Source organism: Salvelinus alpinus, chromosome 11 (genome assembly GCF_045679555.1).
Source record: "Salvelinus alpinus chromosome 11, SLU_Salpinus.1, whole genome shotgun sequence".
In the NCBI taxonomy this organism is placed as follows: Eukaryota; Metazoa; Chordata; class Actinopteri; order Salmoniformes; family Salmonidae; genus Salvelinus; species Salvelinus alpinus.
In genome coordinates, this window is record NC_092096.1 from 51436256 (window position 1) to 51455193 (window position 18938).

Here is an 18938-nt window from a genome sequence, read left to right on the forward strand (position 1 = left end):
CCCCCCGCATCTACCCCTTCCCACCCCGCCTAGCAACACAGTCTGGTTTAGTCCCCACCCCCCCATACCTCTATCTACCCATCTGCCCCCCACCTCCTCCACCACTTATCCCCTCGAGAGATAGAACTTCCCAAGGAGCTTTGGTCTCTGATAAAGCATGTAAGATATGTAATAGACGACGGAGGTTATGTGAGAATAATCTTTTTTTAACAAACTCCTCTTTGGTCCAGATGTACCAATTTGGGTATGTACGTTTCGAGACGGGACGACATCATTTTCTAAAACAGTTTAATATCTGTGTTTATCAAAGATGGAGGAGAGTGGTAGTGAGAGCACTGGGTGACCTTTTTGTTTTTTTTGAAAATTCGAAATTAGTGCCATATTTACAAATGAACCTTAGTGAACAGCTTTGTTAATCATTTCATGTAACAGTGGATCTAATTGGTTACAAAAATTGTAATAGATCTCAGGAGTTATATCTTTAAAAAAGGACTCAAACTGGCTTGTGTGGGTCGATTACCATGGGTCGATTACCATGGAAGTAATGGTTGAGTCTAACTCCATGGATGGCAAACTCTCCTCTCTGTCTTATCAATATATTTAGTTACATTTTAACTTGGAAGAGAGTAGTTGCTACCCTGTTCTGAAAAAAAAGTGTTTGTTGAGAACGCTCTAACGTTGATAACAGCTTTTCCAATTCTGATATATTCTTTAAATGTGATTTATTCTGCCCAGATGCAAATGCATTTGCATTGTTTTTAATAAAACCTTTAATGGCATCCCATAGAATCTGAGGATCATCGACGGAATTTTTGTTAATCATTATAAATGAATTCAATTCCATTTCAAATTGTTCACAGAAAGTAGGATTTTGTAGTAAGCAAACATTAAAGCGCCATCTTGTGTCTCTTTTAGGAGATTCTGAAATGTGTATCTGGCAGTAATAAGCATGATGATCAGGCTCATATGTCGTATTTCTATTTTCTTGATTAAAACCTCTACGGGATCGGTGTCCCTCCACCGGGACGGTTGCGCTAACATGTGCTAATGTGATTAGAAACAAGAAAGTTTCCCAGGACATAGACATGTCTTACATGGGCAGAAAGCTTAAATTCTTGTTAATCTAACTGCACTGTCCAATTTACAGTAGCTATTACACTGAAAAAATACCATGATAATGTTTGAGGAGAGTTCACAACAACTGTCACGTTCCTGACCTTGTTTTCCTTTTGTATTGTTGTGTTTAGTGGGTCAGGACGTGAGATGGGTGGGCAGTCTGTGTTTGTTCTATGTTAAGTGTCAGGTTTAATTGACCTTGTATGGCTCTCAATCAGAGGCAGGTGTTTTCGTTTTCCTCTGATTGAGAGACATACATAGGGAGGTTGTTTCACATTGTTTGTCGTGGGTGGTTGTCGCTGTGTCTGTGTTTATTGCACCACACGGTACTGTCTCGTCTCTCGTTCGTTCTTTCCTGTTCATGAGTGCATTGTTTTTTTATGTTCACCAGTTCAGGTCTGTTTAACGTCGTTTGTTGTTTTGTAGTTTATGCAAGTATAAGTTTTTGTGTTCGTCTTTCGTCAGCAAATAAATCTATATGTATTCACAACCCGCTGCACCTTGGTTTAATCCCTGCTCCTCCTCTTCGGATGAAGAGGAGGAGGAGAGTCGTTACAGAACCACCCACCAAATTACCAGAACCAAGCAGCGGGGAAAAGGACAGCAACCGCAGAAATCCCAGGACTTGTGGACTTGGGAGGACGAGTTGAACGGAGAAGGACCCTGGGCACAGGCTGGGGAGTATCGCCGCCCCAAAGCTGAGCTGGAGGAAGCGAAAGCTGAGCGGCGGCGATATGAGGAGGCAGCACGGCAGCGGGACAGGTACGAGAGGCAACCCCAGAATTTTTTTTGGGGGGGGGCTAGAGAGGAGTGTGGCTAAGCCAGGTAGCAGACCTGAGCGCACTCCTCGTGCTTATTATAAGCATCGCGTCACTGGTCAGGCACCGTGTTATGCGGTTAAGCGCACGGTGTCGCCAGTGCGTGCCCATAGCCCGGTGCGCTATAGAGCAGCCCCCCGAAAGTGTCATGTGAGTGTGGGCATCCAGACGGGGCGTATTGTGCCTGCTCAGCGCGTCTGGTCTCCGGTACGCAGTTTCGGTCCAGGGTATCCTGCGCCGGCTCTGCGTGCTGTGTCTCCAGAGCGCTGGGAGGGTGCAGTGCGTCCTATGCCTACGCTCCGCTCGTACCGGGCAAATGTGGTAGTGGAGCCTAAGAGAGAAGTGCGCGTAGTAGGCACTAGATCTCCAGTGCTCATCCACAGCCCGGTTCAACCTGTGCCTGCACTCTGGAGGGTACGGGCTGGTGTAGTATTCCAGCCTGGGGGAGTGGTGCCAAGGCTGCGCACCAGAGCTCCAGTACTCCCCCACAGCCCGGTCCTTCAGGTGCCTCGTAACATCAAGCCTCCTGTAGGTCTCTCCAGCCTGGTGGGTCCTGTGGCAGCCCCACGCACCAGGCTGTCTCTCCGTCTCCTCCCTACAGGTGTGCCCGTCTGCCCAGCGGCGCCTGAACTGCCCGTCTGCCCAGCGGTGCCTGAACTGCCCGTCTGCCCAGCGGTGCCTGAACTGCCCGTCTGCCCAGCGGCGCCTGAACTGCCCGTCTGCCCAGCGGCGCCTGAACTGCCCGTCTGCCCAGCGGCGCCTGAACTGCCCGTCTGCCCAGCGGCGCCTGAACTGCCCGTCTGCCCAGCGGCGCCTGAACTGCCAGTCTGCCCAGCGGCGCCTGAACTGCCAGTCTGCCCAATGGCGCCTGAACTGTCCGTCTGCCCAACGGCGCCTGAACTGCCCGTCTGTCATGAGCCTGCAAAGCTGCCCGTCTGTCATGAGCCTGCAAAGCCGCCCGTCTGCCATTAGCCTGCAAAGCCGCCCGTCTGCCAAGAGCCTACAGAGCCGTCCGCCAGACAGGAGCCGCTAGAGCCTTCCGCCAGACCGGATCAGCCAGAGCCTTCCGCCAGACCGGATCAGCCAGAACCTTCCGCCAGACCGGATCAGCCAGAGCCTTCCGCCAGACCGGATCAGCTAGAGCCTTCCGCCAGACCGGATCAGCCAGAGCCTTCCGCCAGACCGGATCAGCCAGAGCCTTCCGCCAGCCAGGACCAGCCAGAGCCTTCCGCCAGCCAGAGCCTTCCGCCAGCCAGGACCAGCCAGAGCCTTCCGCCAGCCAGGACCAGCCAGAGCCTTCCGCCAGCCAGGACCAGCCAGAGCCGTCCAGCCAGGACCAGCCAGAGCCAGCTAGCCAGGATCCGCCAGAGCCAGCCAGCCAGGATCCGCCAGCCAGTCCGGTGTTGTCCCTCAGTCCGGAGCTGCCGTCCCTCAGTCCGGGGCTGCCCCTAAATCCAGCGGGACCCATGTCTAGGGTTCCCAGTCCAAGGTCGGTGGCGAGGGTCGCCACCTTGAGGAGGCCACAGAAGCGGGGATTTATTATGGTGGGATGGGATCCACGTCCTGCGCCAGAGCCGCCGCCGCGGACAGATGCCCACCCAGACCCTCCCCTAGACTTTTTTTTATGGTGCGTCCGGAGTTCGCACCTTAAGGGGGGGGTTCTGTCACGTTCCTGACCTTGTTTTCCTTTTGTATTGTTGTGTTTAGTGGGTCAGGACGTGAGATGGGTGGGCAGTCTGTGTTTGTTCTATGTTAAGTGTCAGGTTTAATTGACCTTGTATGGCTCTCAATCAGAGGCAGGTGTTTTCGTTTTCCTCTGATTGAGAGACATACATAGGGAGGTTGTTTCACATTGTTTGTCGTGGGTGGTTGTCGCTGTGTCTGTGTTTATTGCACCACACGGTACTGTCTCGTCTCTCGTTCGTTCTTTCCTGTTCATGAGTGCATTGTTTTTTTATGTTCACCAGTTCAGGTCTGTTTAACGTCGTTTGTTGTTTTGTAGTTTATGCAAGTATAAGTTTTTGTGTTCGTCTTTCGTCAGCAAATAAATCTATATGTATTCACAACCCGCTGCACCTTGGTTTAATCCCTGCTCCTCCTCTTCGGATGAAGAGGAGGAGGAGAGTCGTTACAACAACAAAACTTTTATTACGGCAAATGGTTTGATACATTCACTGCTGAAGGTAAATAATGTTAAAGCTAACTTTCCATCATGTATGACCTTCCTGGGAGTGTGTAAACATACAAAAATTATATGGTAATAAAAAATGTATGTTCTCTATAGTTATGTACTTGAAAATGTATCAATTGACCAATTCGGGCACATTTGGGCAGACTTGATACAAAATTCCGGACGTTTTGCAATGCTTCACTGGATCCGTCTGAAACTTTGCACATACACTGCTGCCATCTATTGGCCAAAATCTAAATTGCGCCTAAACTGCAATATTATATTATGGCCTTTCTCCTTTCTCTTTCAAAGATGATGGAACAAAAAATAAATAAACACTTTTTTTTGTTGTTTGTATAATCTTTTACCAGATCTGATGTGTTATATTCGCCTACATTAATTTCACATTTCCACAAACTTCAACGTGTTTCCCTTCAAATGGTATCAATAATATGCATATCCTTGCTTCAGGTCCTGAGCTACAGGCAGTTAGATTTGGGTATGTCATTTTCAGTGAAAATTGAAAATAAAGGTCTGATAGAGGAGTAGATAATAGTACAAAATCGATTTGGAAGAATGTTTTGTGCCTATTTGAATAGAAAGTGTACTCTTTTGCTTTAGGGTTTAGAGCTCGCCAGGCATCAATGAGGTTGTAATCAGAGTTTCACGTTCGTTGTATGAATCGGACCAAGGTGCTGCGTGGTATGCGTACATTCTTATTTATTTTAACGAATGAACACTGAACAAACTAACAAAATAACAAAACGAACCGTGAAGCTATATGGGTAGTGCAGACAGGCAACTAAACATAGAACAAGAACCCACGAACACCAAAGGGAAAATGGCTACCTAAATATGATCCCCAATCAGAGACAACGATATACAGCTGCCTCTGATTGGGAACCATATCAGGCCACCATAGACATACAAATCACCTAGACCTACAAAAACCCTAGACATACAAAAAAAACTAGACAATCCAAAAACTAACGTACCCACCCTAGTCACACCCTGACCTAACCAAAATATAAAGAAAACAGTGATATCTCAGGTCAGGGCGTGACACAGAGAGTATACTGTATGTTGTACTGCCTGTGGATTGTAGTTGGTCTTATTAGATTTATCCCGCATGTCCAGAATGGCATTCATGTCTGACCCAATAACAAGTTGGAATTCAGTTAATTCGATCAATATGCTGTTCAGAGAATCAAAAAACGTAGGATCATATGATTCTGGAGCATACAGATTAATAAAGGCAATTTTCTTTCCATTATGGATACAGTTAAGGAAAGTGATTCTGTCTTCTTGGTCTTTGCCTTTACTAAGGATGATGATTTTGAGTTTGTTATGTATCATTATGATTACACCCTCAGTTTTTTGGGCGCTGACGAAATAGCTTCCAGTTTGTACAAATGTGACTCATTTCAGGAAACTAGACATATGTCGCACATCACTACTTCACAGAGAGGCATTTGAACGTAAACATCAACAGAAATTTGTTCAGGAATATGTAAACTTTCATGTGCCTTAATATCAAACTTGTATTCCATCCATAAATACGAATAAAATTGTTAAATTACGAGCCTATTTTATTTTTTTATTGGCCTGAATTTAGCAGGCGCTATCGACAGATCATTTGGAAAAAGTGATGGGCTACTTTCTGCACATTCCACGGTCAGTGTGACCCGGAGTGACTTGACACAACGCTGGCCAAACAAGATGTAGCAACAAACAAAACAGAGTTAAATGGTTCCAGTCTGCTGTGAAGCGTTCATCCATGTATATGGGTAAGAGTCTAGCTACATTTTCAGATAAGTTTCTAATTTTGTCAAAAATGTGTTTTTCTCGCAAGTTAAAGCATACTGTTAATTAGCTAGCAAACGTTAGCTTGCTGGCTCGCTAGCTAACGTTACGTGTATGATCTGTGTAGTAATATTATTTGAATCAGAAACCCATTTTCATTGCTAGTTAGAGCCCAATGTTAACAAGCTACTGTAACATTGAACCTAGTTTGTAAGCTTTAGCTACCTGCAGATTCATACTACAGCTATGACAATGTTTGTATTGGTAAAAGTATGAGTTTGGATTATACCGGTTCATTGTTTAGCTAGCTAGCTACCTAGCTAGCTACATGTCTAAAAAAAAGAGACTCCACTTCGGCCGGATTATTACACGACCCATCACATTAGCCAGGTGTGTCTGGGGGTGAATACGTCCATCTACTGTATGAAAATGTGTACATGTCTAGACAAAAGTTTCCCATCCACTCAGCTAGATGTGGCTGGGGGGGGGTTATAGCATTTCCTTCACATGACCCATCAATTTAGACAAGTGTGTCGGGTAAGCATCATCTAATAGTTATAAAATATTTTTATCTGGACACTTTCTGTTTTTGAAAATACTACTATGCAAGTAACCATTTCAGTGTACCGTTTACACCTTCTGTATCCTGTGCATGTGCCAAATAACTTAGCCCCACCCATCTCTTTAAGAATTAAGGCTTAAGATGGTGTGAACGATGCTGAATGGGTGTAGACAAAGACAAGCTCTCCAGTAGGTGTGCCAAAACATTCAAGGGCCATTTTCTCAGAAGTGGGGTTGCAATTTGATCAACTTTCAAAGCAGAATTACTTTCCAATTGTTCCGCAACTGCAGTCTCTACTTTTATCCAATGTAAAAAAAAAATATATAATTCAAATGTTGCTACATAAGACCCGAATCGAGGCGGTCCATCACTAAGGTTCCCTATTCTATGTGTGTACTTCTGGTGCAGGTGTGTTTCTTGGAGCATTGCTACTGTATGTCAATACGGTTTCTAACTAGAATATCAAGACAGCTGAAACACTTGATAGACATATTAAGGCCTTTCAAATTCCACGAGAGGATAGCTGGAGTTGCCATCGTTTTCCGAAAATGTAATTGTTATCTTTCGTGTTGATGAACCCATGGATGTAAAATAGTTTTATAGTCCACAGCAACAATTGCCACTGAAGGGACGAGTAGGGAGGATGAACGATAGTCCATTTTATAAAAACACATGACATCATTTTCTATTAAAGTGACATGGGTCAAATGGTGTGATAATCAAATCAAATCAAATTGTATTGGTCACTTCAACTTATTTAGCCAATGTTATTGTGGGTGTAGCGGATTGCTCGTGTTGATGAGACATGAGAGAAGTGTGTGTGTGTGTGTGAGAGTGTGTAGTCACCTCTACTCCCTCTAGACTGTGTGTAGATGGCTCCTGGTGCTGCTCCTCCACCAGAATGAGGACAGAGCCAAGACCTCCCGGGACCACAGCCTGGAACGCACGCACACACACGCACACGCACGCACGCACCCACAGACGTACAAAACACACATTAGAGACGCCCTCTCAACACAAACACGTGTCTACATATAAACACATACAGTACATGTATAAACACTCTTAGCACTTCAACGTTGAACTCTTTCTCACCTGTAATTGTTTCAGTGCAGCGAGGCAGAGGGCGGAGGGAGGAGATTGTCGACTGTCCACTATTACTGTTAGGCCTCGCTCTTTCGCGGAAGAGCTGATTGAGGGAGAAAGAGATAGAGGGAGGGGGAGAGGTGAAGGCGGAATAAAATGAAACATCTAACTTCACATTTCAGTTTCGGTCGAAAACAACTATAAGAACCACTATATAAAGTGTCATAGTTTGTTAGACGAGCTCAAATCAAAATCAGGTCAAATAAAATTGTATTTGTCACATGCTTTGTAAACCACAAGTGTAGACCAACAGTGAAATACTTGCTTATGTGCCTTTCCCAATAATGCATAAAACATTTTTTAAATAGAATGAATAAACTGTGGACAGTTTGCCATAGTGACAGAGTATTACCGGGTGATCCTGTGATAACAGGCCAAGACACGGCCCATCTCGTCCGCACGGCAACCGTCCTCTGGGAGGTGCGTTTCAGTGACAACCACAGCCCGTCCCAGCCTGTCCACCGTACCTACAGACAGAGAGAGGGTGGGAGGAGGAGGGGGTAGAGAGAGAGAGAGAGAGAGAGGATGAAAGTGGATAATGGCAAGAGTGTTGAAGGGCGGATAAGTATGAATAAAAGGAAAATAAGGGTAAAGGGATGGAAGGATAGTAAATGAGATGGATATAAAAGATGACCCACCTGTCAACATCAGCTTTCCTGATTGGAGGAGTTCTGTGTCCAATTCCCTTAGGAGAGGAGGGGCTTTAGGTGATAGGCCATTTGATCGATCAGGAGATGTCTCTGCCGCTACCTCCTCTGTAGAGTGGTTAGATAAGGATGTGCCTGATTGGCTAGTAGTTGTGTCAGGTGAGACTTCTGATTGGACAACCTGGTTTTCTGTTGGTAAAAGCAAGAATAGGCATGAGAATAATGTCTTCTAGCCATATTCTTTTCATCCAATTGACATAAAAACTTCTCAAAAAGAAGCTAAAATCTAACCTGTATTGCTTTCCCCAATCTCAGCTTTTTCTTGCCCTTCATTGACTGGTGTGAGCTCTTTATCCGTCCCCTCAGGCTGCTGTGTTGCCTCTGATAGGTTGGTTGTAGTGATTGGCAGGTTGGTTGTCGGGGAGATGGCGGGACCACGCTGAGGTGTTTTACTTGGTGGTTTGGAACCGGCCTGGTCTCGAGTCTTCTGGTTGCCACGACCACCACTTTTAGCCTTCCCCTTTCCCCCTCTCCCTTTCCTCTTCCTCCTGAGAGAGAAGATACAGTGATGTCATACAGGGATGTAATACTGAGTATGAGGTTAGTTGTTATGGTTGAATCCTACAGATGTAGGATCTTAATTTGATCACCCTGTTGCTGGAGAACTTTCCTGCAATGTAAAACTTGTAGTGTAATTGGTTCTAGGTTCTAAAAAAATATAACAAAATACATACAATCCACATAATAATTCACATTCATTTAGTAGTGTACAAATTATTTACAATGATATTATAATTATAAATAATTTGTACACTACTAAATGATAGCAAGAAGCCCAAACAGATATAGTATTTCATAAAAACATCATAATTTTAAACCTTGATTATATTGGGATACGATCACATACGTTTCTCTATTTATGTGTGGGAATACATGAGAACATATTTCCTAAATTAAAATCACTTGGAGCTGATTTCCTGGTGATTTTACAGTATTCTATGTCCAACAACGAAAATCACCTGTATTAGACCGTAAGTGTACTATATCCGTATGTGAAGGAATTGTACCTGCACACAAAACGGTATTACATTCAGTGCTTAATTTGAGCCAGATCCTGCCGGAACAGGAACCGGCACCTCTCAATTTTTCACTGTTTCATTCCGGAACCCATTGGCCAGGATGCGGTACCTCTCGTGGCATGAAAAATTATTTTCTCTGTTTGCAATGTAAAAATGGTAATAAAATAAATCAGAGTTAATTCAAGTTGCCTTCTCTGTAATTCTCCTGCTTACTAAAAAACATGTATTTCATTACAGAATTATAGCCGCAGGAAAGATGTTGGAGGTTTTGCAGAACCCCTGATAAATTTAAATAAATAAAAATACACCAGGAGTAGGCCTATAATTTAGCCACAGAGGATCAATAGCATATATTCTTTTTTATTGCCTATCATTTTTAGATAAAGCTATGCTAAATATATTCACGTCACCAAATAATTTATTAAAACACACTGTTTTGCAATGAAGGTCTACAGTAGCCTCAACAGCACTCTCTGGGGTAGCACCATGGTGTAGCCAGAGGACAGCTAGTTTCCGTCCTTCTCTGGGTACATTGTCTTCAATACAAAACCTAGGAGGCTCATTGTTCTCGTCCCCTTACATAGACTTACACAGTAATTATGACAACTTCCTGAGGATGTCCTCAAACCTATCAGAGCTCTTGCAGCATTAACTGACATGTTGTCCACCCAATCAAAGGATAAAATAATAAATCTAGTACTGATTAGCTACAGCTAGATAGCACCGCATCGGATAACAAGTGGTGAGTAGTTGACTTAAAGAGAGAGAAAGACAGGGGCTCGCCGGTGTTACTGCTTGCTGTGCACTGTACTGCATGATTTTAGTGGTAGTGTCCGAAGTTTACATACACTGAGGTTGGAGTCATTAAAACTCGTTTTTCAACCACTCCACAAATTTCTTGTTAACAAACTATAGTTTTGGCATGTCGGTTAGGACATCTACTTTGTGCATGACACAAGTAATTTTTCCAATAATTGTTTACAGACAGATTCTTTCACTTATAATTCACTGTATCACAATTCCAGTGGGTCAGAAGTTTACATACACTAAGTTGACTGTGCCTTTAAACAACTTGGAAAATTCCAGAAAATGATGTCATGGCTTTAGAAGCTTCTGATAGGCTAATTGACATCATTTGAGTCAATTGGAGGTGTACCTGTGGATGTACTTCAAGGCCTACCTTCAAACTCAGTGCCTCTTTGCTTGACATCATGGGACAATCAAAAGAAATGGGCCAAGACCTCAGAAAAAAAATTGTAGACCTCCACAAGTCTGGTTCACCCTTGGGAGCAATTTCCAAATGCCTGAAGGTACCACATTCATCTGTACAAACAATAGTACGCAAGTATAAACACCATGGGACCACGCAGCCGTCATACCGCTCAGGAAGGAGACGCGTTCTGTCTCCTAGAGATGAACGTACTTTGGTGCGAAAAGTGCAATCAATCCCAGAACAACAGCAAAGGACCTTGTGAAGATGCTGGAGGAAACAGGTACAAAAGTATCTATATCCACAGTAAAACAAGTCCTATATCGACATAACCTGAAAGACCGCTCAGCAAGGAAGAAGCCACTGCTCTAAAACCGCCATAAAAAAGCCAGACTACAGTTTGCAACTGCACATGGGGACAAAGATCATACTTTTTGGAGAAATGTCCTCTGGTCTGATGAAACAAATATAGAACTGTTTGGCCAGAATGACCATCGTTATGTTTGGAGGAAAAAGGGGGAGGCTTGCAAGCCGAAGAACACCATCCCAACCGTGAAGCGTGGGGGTGGCAGCATCATGTTGTGGGGGGTGCTTTGCTGCAGGAGGGCCTGGTGCACTTCACAAAATAGATGGCATCATGAGAAACGAAAATTATGTGGATAAATTGAAGCAACATCTCAAGACATCAGTCAGGAAGTTAAAGCTTGGTCGCAAATGGGTCTTCCAAATGGACATTGACCCCAATTATACTTCCAAAGTTGTGGCAAAATGGCTTAAGTACAACAAAGTCAAGGTAATGGAGTGGCCATCACAAAGCCCTGACCTCAATCCCATAAAACATTTGTGGGCAGAACTGAAAAAGCGTGTGGGAGCAAGGAGGCCTACAAACCTGACTCAGTTACACCAGCTCTGTCAGGAGGAATGGGCCAAAATTCACCCAACTTATTGTAGGAAGCTTGTGGAAGGCTACCCGAAACGTTTGACCAAAGTTAAACAATTTAAAGGCAATGCTACCAAATACTAATTGATTGTATGTAAACTTCTGACCCACTGGGAATGTGATGAAAGAAATAAAAGCTGAAAGAAATCATTCTTTCTACTATTATTCTGACATTTCACATTCTTAAAATACAGTGGTGATCCTAACTGACCTAAAACAGGGAATTTTTACGAGGATTAAATGTCAGGAATTGTGAAAAACTGAGTTTAAATGTATTTGGCTAAGGTGTATGTAAACTTCCGACTTCAACTGTAGGCTGTGTGTAGCGGATTGGCGGTTATGATACGAAACTTGGAAAAGTTTTTCGCCTGGTCACAGACAGCTGTTGTTTTGTGCACTGAAGTCCACAAGTGAAGGGAAAAGGTGAGGAGAGTGTGTAGATGCGAGAAGGAATTATACAACAAGCAAAGTGATCATGATGTTTGTATGTGGCTGCTATGAAAGGGAACTGTGTATTCATTCCGCCGACTCTGTTGAAAAATGTTTCTCAAATGGAAGCAAACTGAATGAAACGGGATAAACATACCTGAATTTGTCCAATAGAAACTCTCGTTTGCAACTGGACTAATGATTACGCCCTAGATCAGCTAGATGCAGGCAAGAGTGTGAAAGACAGTATCTGTCACCTTGATTACTCACATTTTTCTTTCGACCTATGTTGTAAACTTTCATTCTCAAGCTAGGTTGTAGCAACATCATGATGGGCATAGGAAATGTAGTAGGCTAAACCTCTCGATGTTACATTGAACTGGGAGAATGGAATATGAATGACAGTCATCCAGTATGCTGTAATAGAAATAAGGCCATGCACATTAAAAAATATATATTAAATGGCACTGATGGCCACTGGTCTGTAGGGTACCAAATATGTTATTCATTTCCAAATAGACCTATTGAGCGAACAGCATTGTTTTACAAAGTAAAACACGCAGGTGAGTGAGCTGCGTATCAGTGGGTGAGTCAGTGAAACTGGAAAACCTTTTTAGGACTATCATTTCCTCCTCATATTGTACAATATGTTGATCCAGACACCTAGGCCTAGGCTATTGAATGGTTTGAAGACAAGGTCGTTTTTTAACGATCTCAGATTCTCAGTTTGTCAGTGTCAAAGTAGCCTGTCATTTTGATCGTTTGCGAGGTATTAAAAAAGATTCGGATAATGTCGCCAGGCATCTAAAATGGGCCACATTTTCCCACGTGTGCGACTTCTGCAAGCGCCTCTACTCTACTGCTCTCTGCCAGCACGCAAAAGCAATGATAATGCATGCGATGCTTTATTATTGCATTATTATAAAGGTGATCTTTTTTTCAAGTGTTACGGTATCTCAGAGCACCCCAGGTCACCCCCCTCTCGGCTCACTTTTTGTTCCGACACCTCCCAATTTACAAACTAAGCATCTTTATAAGAAGTTATGAAGTTACCTGGGTGCCCTGAATCCTCCCGTTTTCACTTCCTTTCCTCTAGGACACACTCCTATCTCCCCCGTCTTTCCTTCATCCCTCTCTTCTGATGTTGTTGCTCCCTTTGGGTCAGCGTCAGTACCGGGCCGAGAGAGAGAACGTTCCGTCTCTCTGTGTTCTGTCGAGTCTGCTGTTTTGTCTGGTACACAAGAGTCACTAGTGGAATGTCTTCCTTTCTGGGTTTCAGATCCATCTGCCAATGGGCTGTCCACATTCTCCCCATTTCCTGGAATATCAATCAATGGCCTCGCCGCATTCTCCCCACTTCCTCGTGTGTCTGTAGTGGGCATAGTGTCTCTGTCTCCACTCAGTGGCTTATCAACATCCTCAAACACAGATTCAGAGCGAGAGCTTTGATCCGATTGGCCCTCTACAACGTGCGCTGCTTTGGGATTTGCTGTCTCGGTCGCTACCAAACTGTTACTTCCTTGGCTGCCCCTGCATGGTTGTGTAACGTTACACCCACTGCCCTCCCTCTCCCTGCCCACCCCGGGCCTCCTCTCCTTGGACGGACCATCAAAATACAGCCCCTGGCTTCCTAGGCCTTCTGGGTCTTTTCCGAGGGCCTGTTTCTCCCCTTCGTCAGAGTTCTGAAGCGAGGAGGGGTACGACTCAGACCGTTTCGCTCTGCCTAGATCGATGACTCTAGGCAGGGGGCGGGGGGGTAACCAGTCCCCCCGGGGGGTCACAGAGTCCCTCTTACCCCCCAGGACGCCCCTACTGCCCCCGGCTGCGTCCAGTCGCCCGTACCCCCAGGCCTTCCCTCTGCGGAGCTTGATAGCCTTGCTCCTCCTACACAGCGGCAGGGTCTTGGTCTTACAGATACCATGCATCTCCAGGTACCTCTGCCTGGGGTCCGCGCCGCCGTCCGGACCCCCCCTGGGCTCCAAGAGTTCCACGTAGTCCCCATCACCACCCATTTGGTGATGCCTCGTCGTCCTCCCTAACCCGTCCTCGCTGCACCGTCGGCGGTGTAGAACGGCCTCTGCATCTACACTGTCTGGAGGTAGGTCATCGTCTTCTTCGTCCCAGGAACAGGAGTCTGGTTCTCCAGAGGAGGAGCCCCCCCAGCCACCCAGGCCGAGGCCCACCACCGGGGTGAGGTCGGTGGTGTGGTCGGAGACGGAGGTTGGGTGGTCAGCCATGGTAGTCAGGTCGTCCGATGGGTTATGGATGAACTTGGGGTAGACCACCTCCTCCCACGGTAGGCGGACCACCCCGTCACACGTACTGACCAGACACGTATCTAACCCTCCACCTCCTGAGAAAGAGAAAGAGGGAGGAATGAGAGGAAGGGAGGCGGGAAGGAGAAATAGGGGAAAGATAGGGGAAAGGAGTGAGAGAAAGGGAGCGACGGAGAGAGGGAGGGGGAAGAGAGGGGGAGAGGGAGGGATGGAGAGAGAGGAAAGGGACAGACAGAGAAATTAATGTCACACAACTCTTTTTGCTTATCTCTCCTCCATCTTTCTACACTTAAATCTATTAGTTCTCTCATACACTCTCCTACGTCAACCCCTTTCTCCTTTCCCACACTCCCTTGTTTCCTCCCTCCCTTCCTTCCCTGCATCTCTCACCTTCTCTTTTGTAGCCCCTCTCCTTGTTGACACTGTGCAGCCACTCTGTGGTGAACACCAGGGGGTGCTGTGACTCGGGCACCAGGACCTCCTGGACGTTGCGGCCCCCAGGGGCCAAACACTTGAGGGCCAGGCGGGGGCAGCGTGTGGAGAAGGGAACCACCTGCAAGTAGAAGTCGGTACTGCGCAGCAGCCTCCAGTCCAGAGTAGAGAGCTGGACCACAACCTTCTCTCCGAGGCAGAGGGGCCAACCGGAGTGGAGGAACAGACAGCCCAGATACTGAGACTGGGAGAGAGAGAGGGAGAGAGAGAGAGAGAGAGAGAGAGAGAGAGGGAGAGAGAGAGACAGAGAGAGAGAGAGAGAGGGAGAATGAGTCAGTAACATATTGATGTATAGTCAGAATATCTGGAATGAGAACTAAAACAGGGCAGACACTGACCAGCAACCAAGACCGAGACGGGAACAGAGCAAAACAGAGTCACAGTCAAACAGGCATGAGAGAGTCAGAGACGAGTCACATCACAGAGATTCTGAGAGAGAGCCAAAGAACTACTATGGAATACCTAAAGAAACCAGTACGGCCTCCCACGAGAGTGTCAATACCCCATAAACTGCACCACAACAGATGTAAATCTATTCTGTACCTACCGACCTTATTCTCTGCTCTTCCTTCCCTTGCTCTGAGTGTGTCATGCTGTGAGGACTAAACTCTGTTAGAATCCCTTGGCTGTTCTCATTCCCCAATTAGCCAATGACATGTGCCCTCTCCCTCCCCCTCTGCTTCGATTCATCCAACGTTCCCCGACTCACGAGACCATTATCAAATTATATTCCTGGCCCTGCTGCCCCCTCTTTCTGCATCTCTCTCACTCTCACTCTATTTCTTACTCTCTCCCGTTCGGTCCTATTCTGTTCATTGACATTGGAAACTCTTATTCTCAACATAGACCACCACATCTCCCCAACCCCCATACATAACATAACTTCTGCATTCCTCTTGTTTTGAGTATCAATCCCTCACTCATGTTTTTCTGTCTCTCTATCTACCCCCCTCTCCCACACACTCTCTCCTCCTCTTTCTCCTTCAATGTACCCCAGTGTTCTGCCCCACTCTCCTTCCCCCCATTTCTCAATCAGTTCTCTCTAGTCGGCAACCCACACACACGCTCGTTCGCACACACACACATGTTCCCACAGTGAAATGACTGCCCCCCTGTCCATTCTCTCCCTCACTCCCCCACACCCTGGGCCGGCACCCAACCCCCATCTCTCTCTTTCTCCTCCTCCTCCCCCTCCCTCTTCTCCTCCCTCTCTTCCAGTGCACAGCAGTCACATATGGAAATAATTATTACCATGACTCATGCTCCTACTCCCGTCCCAGGCTGCTTCACCGAGCGACAATGAAAACAGAGACCACTTTGAGTGTGTGTGTGTGAAAATCACAATGTGGGAGAATGTTCCCCAATGTGTGTGTGAAAGAAAGAATGTGTCCAGGTCTGTTTATTTGTGTATTTGTGAGAGAGGGAGTTACGGAGACTAAAGTGGGCGACAATGGGTAGGCGTGCATGTGTGTGTATGTTTACATGTTTACAAATACAGTATATGTTGTTACGTTGTTGGGAGTGGCGCGCGAGCACGCGCTTGTGTGTGTGTGTGTGCGTGTACTCACACAGGCATGCTGCTGTAGTTTGTGAAGAAGATGTTTTGCTGGGATGAAGTAGTCCAGCAGGTACCTCAGACTGTCATGCTGATAAGTCGACTCCAACACAGAGAAAACCTGCACAGATGGGCAAACACACACACACACACACACACACACACACACACACACACACACACACACACACACACACACACACACACACACACACACACACACACACACACACACACACACACACACGTAAGCACACATGTATAAGCAAACATGTGTGTGTGTGTGTGTGTGTGTGTGTGTGTGTGTGTGTGTGTGTGTGTGTGTGTGTGTGTGTGTGTGTGTGTGTGTGTGTGTGTGTGTGTGTGTGTGTGTGTGTGTGTGTGTGTGTCTGTTTACCTGAGAGAGGAGAGGCGGGGCTGTGCTCTCGAAGGGCGGGTAAAGGGACGAGAGAGCCCCCTGCACACAATCTTCCACTGCCTCTGAGCCCTGAGAGAGAGAGAGAGAGAGAGAGAGAGAGAGAGAGAGAGAGAGAGAGAGAGAGAGAGAGAGAGAGAGAGAGAGAGAGAGAGAGAGAGAGAGAGAGAGAGAGAGAGAGAGAGAGAGAGAGAGAGAGAGAGAGAGAGAGAGAGAGAGAGAGAGAGAGAGAGAGAGAGAGATGTAAAGAGTTAATCCATAACCGGACATTGAAAGGCTGCTGCTATGTCTGTGTTTGTGTTAAACAGCTGGCTTGTCCCACTCGCAAACGCACACACACACACACGCACACACACAAAAAACATACACACACACATACACGCACACACACAACTTCCTGTTGCATGGTCTGGGGAGTGTCAGACAATTCCTGGAGTTCCAGTGAACGCTAGACCTAAGCCCCAAATGGCACCCTATTCCATATATATTCCCTATAGTGTACTATATATTCCCTATAGTGTACTACCTATTCCCTATAGTGTATTACAGTACCAGTCAAAAGTTTGGACACACCTACTCATTCCAGGGTTTTTCTTTATTTTTTATATTTTCTACATTGAAGAATAATAGTGAAGACATCAAAACTATGAAATAACACATATGGAATCATGTAGTAACCAAAAAAGAGTTAAACAAATGAAAATATATTTTATATTTGAGATTCTTCAAAGTAGCCACCCTTTGCCTTGATGACAAGTTTGCACACTCGTGGCATTCTCTCAACCAGCTTCATGAGGTAGTCACCTGGAATGCATTTCAATTAACTGGTGTGCCTTGTTAAAAGTTAGAAGTTCATATTATAGCAAGAGCAGCTAAAATAAGCAAAGAGAAACGACAGTCCATCATTACTTTAAGACATGAAGGTCAGTCAATCAGGAACATTTCAATAACTTTGAAAGTATCTTCAAGTGCAATCGCAAAAACCATCAAGCACTATGATGAATCTGGCTCTCATGAGGACTGCCACAGGAAAGGATGACCCAGAGTTACCTCTGCTGCAGAGGATAAGTTCATTAGAGTTACCAGCCTCGGAAATTGCAGCCCAAATAAATGCTTCAAAGAGTCCAAGTAACAGACACATCTCAACATCAACTGTTCAGAGGAGACTGCGTGCATCAGGCCTTCTTGGTCAAACTTCTGCAAAGAAACCACTACTAAAGGACACCAATAATAAGAAGAGACTTGCTTGTGCCAAGAAACACGAGCAATGGACATTAGACCGGTGGAAATCTGTCCTTTGGTCTGATGAGTCCAAATTTGAGATTTATTTAGTTCCAACCGCCGTGTCTTTGTGAGACGCAGAGTAGGTGAACGGATGATCTCTGCATGTGTGGTTCCCACCGTGAAGCATGGAGGAGGAGGTGTGATGGTGTTGGTGTGCTTTGCTCGTGACACTGTCTGTGATTTATTTAGAATTCAAGGCACACTTAACCAGCATGGCTACCACAGCATTTTGCAGTGACACGCCATCCCATCTGGATTGCGCTTAGTGGGACCATCATTTGTTTTTCAACAGGACAATGACCCAACACACCTCCAGGCTGTGTTGGACCGCAGAGTGAAAGAAAAGCAGCCAACAAGTGCTCAGCATATGTGGGCACTCCTTCAAGACTGTTGGAAAAGCATTCCAGGTGAAGTTGGTTGAGAGAATGCCAAGAGTGTGGGGGTGGCTACTTTGAAGAATCTAAAATATTAAATATATATTTGTTTAACACTTGTTTGGTTACTACATGATTCCATATGTGTTATTTAATAGTTTTAATGTCTTCACTATTATTTTACAATGTAGAAAATAGTACAAATAAAGAAAAACCCTTGAATGAGTAGGTGTGTCCAAACTTTTGACTGGTACTGTATATAGTGCACAGATTGGGCTCCCACTCCTATTCACTAACTCAGTCTTGCTCATTCTCTCTCTCTCACACACACACACAACACACACGCACACGCACACACGCGCACACGCACTTGAACGGGCACATTCACACACTCATCCACGTATACACGCACATGCACACACACACACGATAGGTCTGCCAGAGCGGTGGAGGGTGACAGAGTAGAGAGCTAGCAGCACACTGTTTATTTTTATACAGGACTGTCGGCATGGCAACCCATAACCTTTTTTTCTCTCTTCCTACCTCCCTCCCTCCCTCTTTCCATGTTTCCTCTTGTACCGCTCTCCTTTCATCCTTTTCCCTCCTTTCTCCATACTCTCTC

At 45.6% G+C, this 18938-nt stretch overlaps 1 protein-coding gene across 1 annotated transcript in view; it reads right to left on the minus strand.

The window, feature by feature from the left end:
• The window catches only part of arhgef40 (Rho guanine nucleotide exchange factor (GEF) 40), a 41998-nt gene that overhangs the window by 13633 nt on the left and 9427 nt on the right, over window positions 1–18938 (minus strand). The window contains exons 2-10 of the mRNA XM_071333426.1: window positions 16641–16730; window positions 16257–16364; window positions 14587–14872; window positions 12974–14273; window positions 8554–8810; window positions 8254–8451; window positions 7968–8082; window positions 7565–7658; window positions 7316–7405 (exon numbers count right to left, since the gene is read on the minus strand). Coding sequence (XP_071189527.1) covers window positions 7316–7405; window positions 7565–7658; window positions 7968–8082; window positions 8254–8451; window positions 8554–8810; window positions 12974–14273; window positions 14587–14872; window positions 16257–16364; window positions 16641–16730 — 2538 coding nt within the window. The remainder of the gene's footprint in view (window positions 1–7315; window positions 7406–7564; window positions 7659–7967; window positions 8083–8253; window positions 8452–8553; window positions 8811–12973; window positions 14274–14586; window positions 14873–16256; window positions 16365–16640; window positions 16731–18938) is intronic.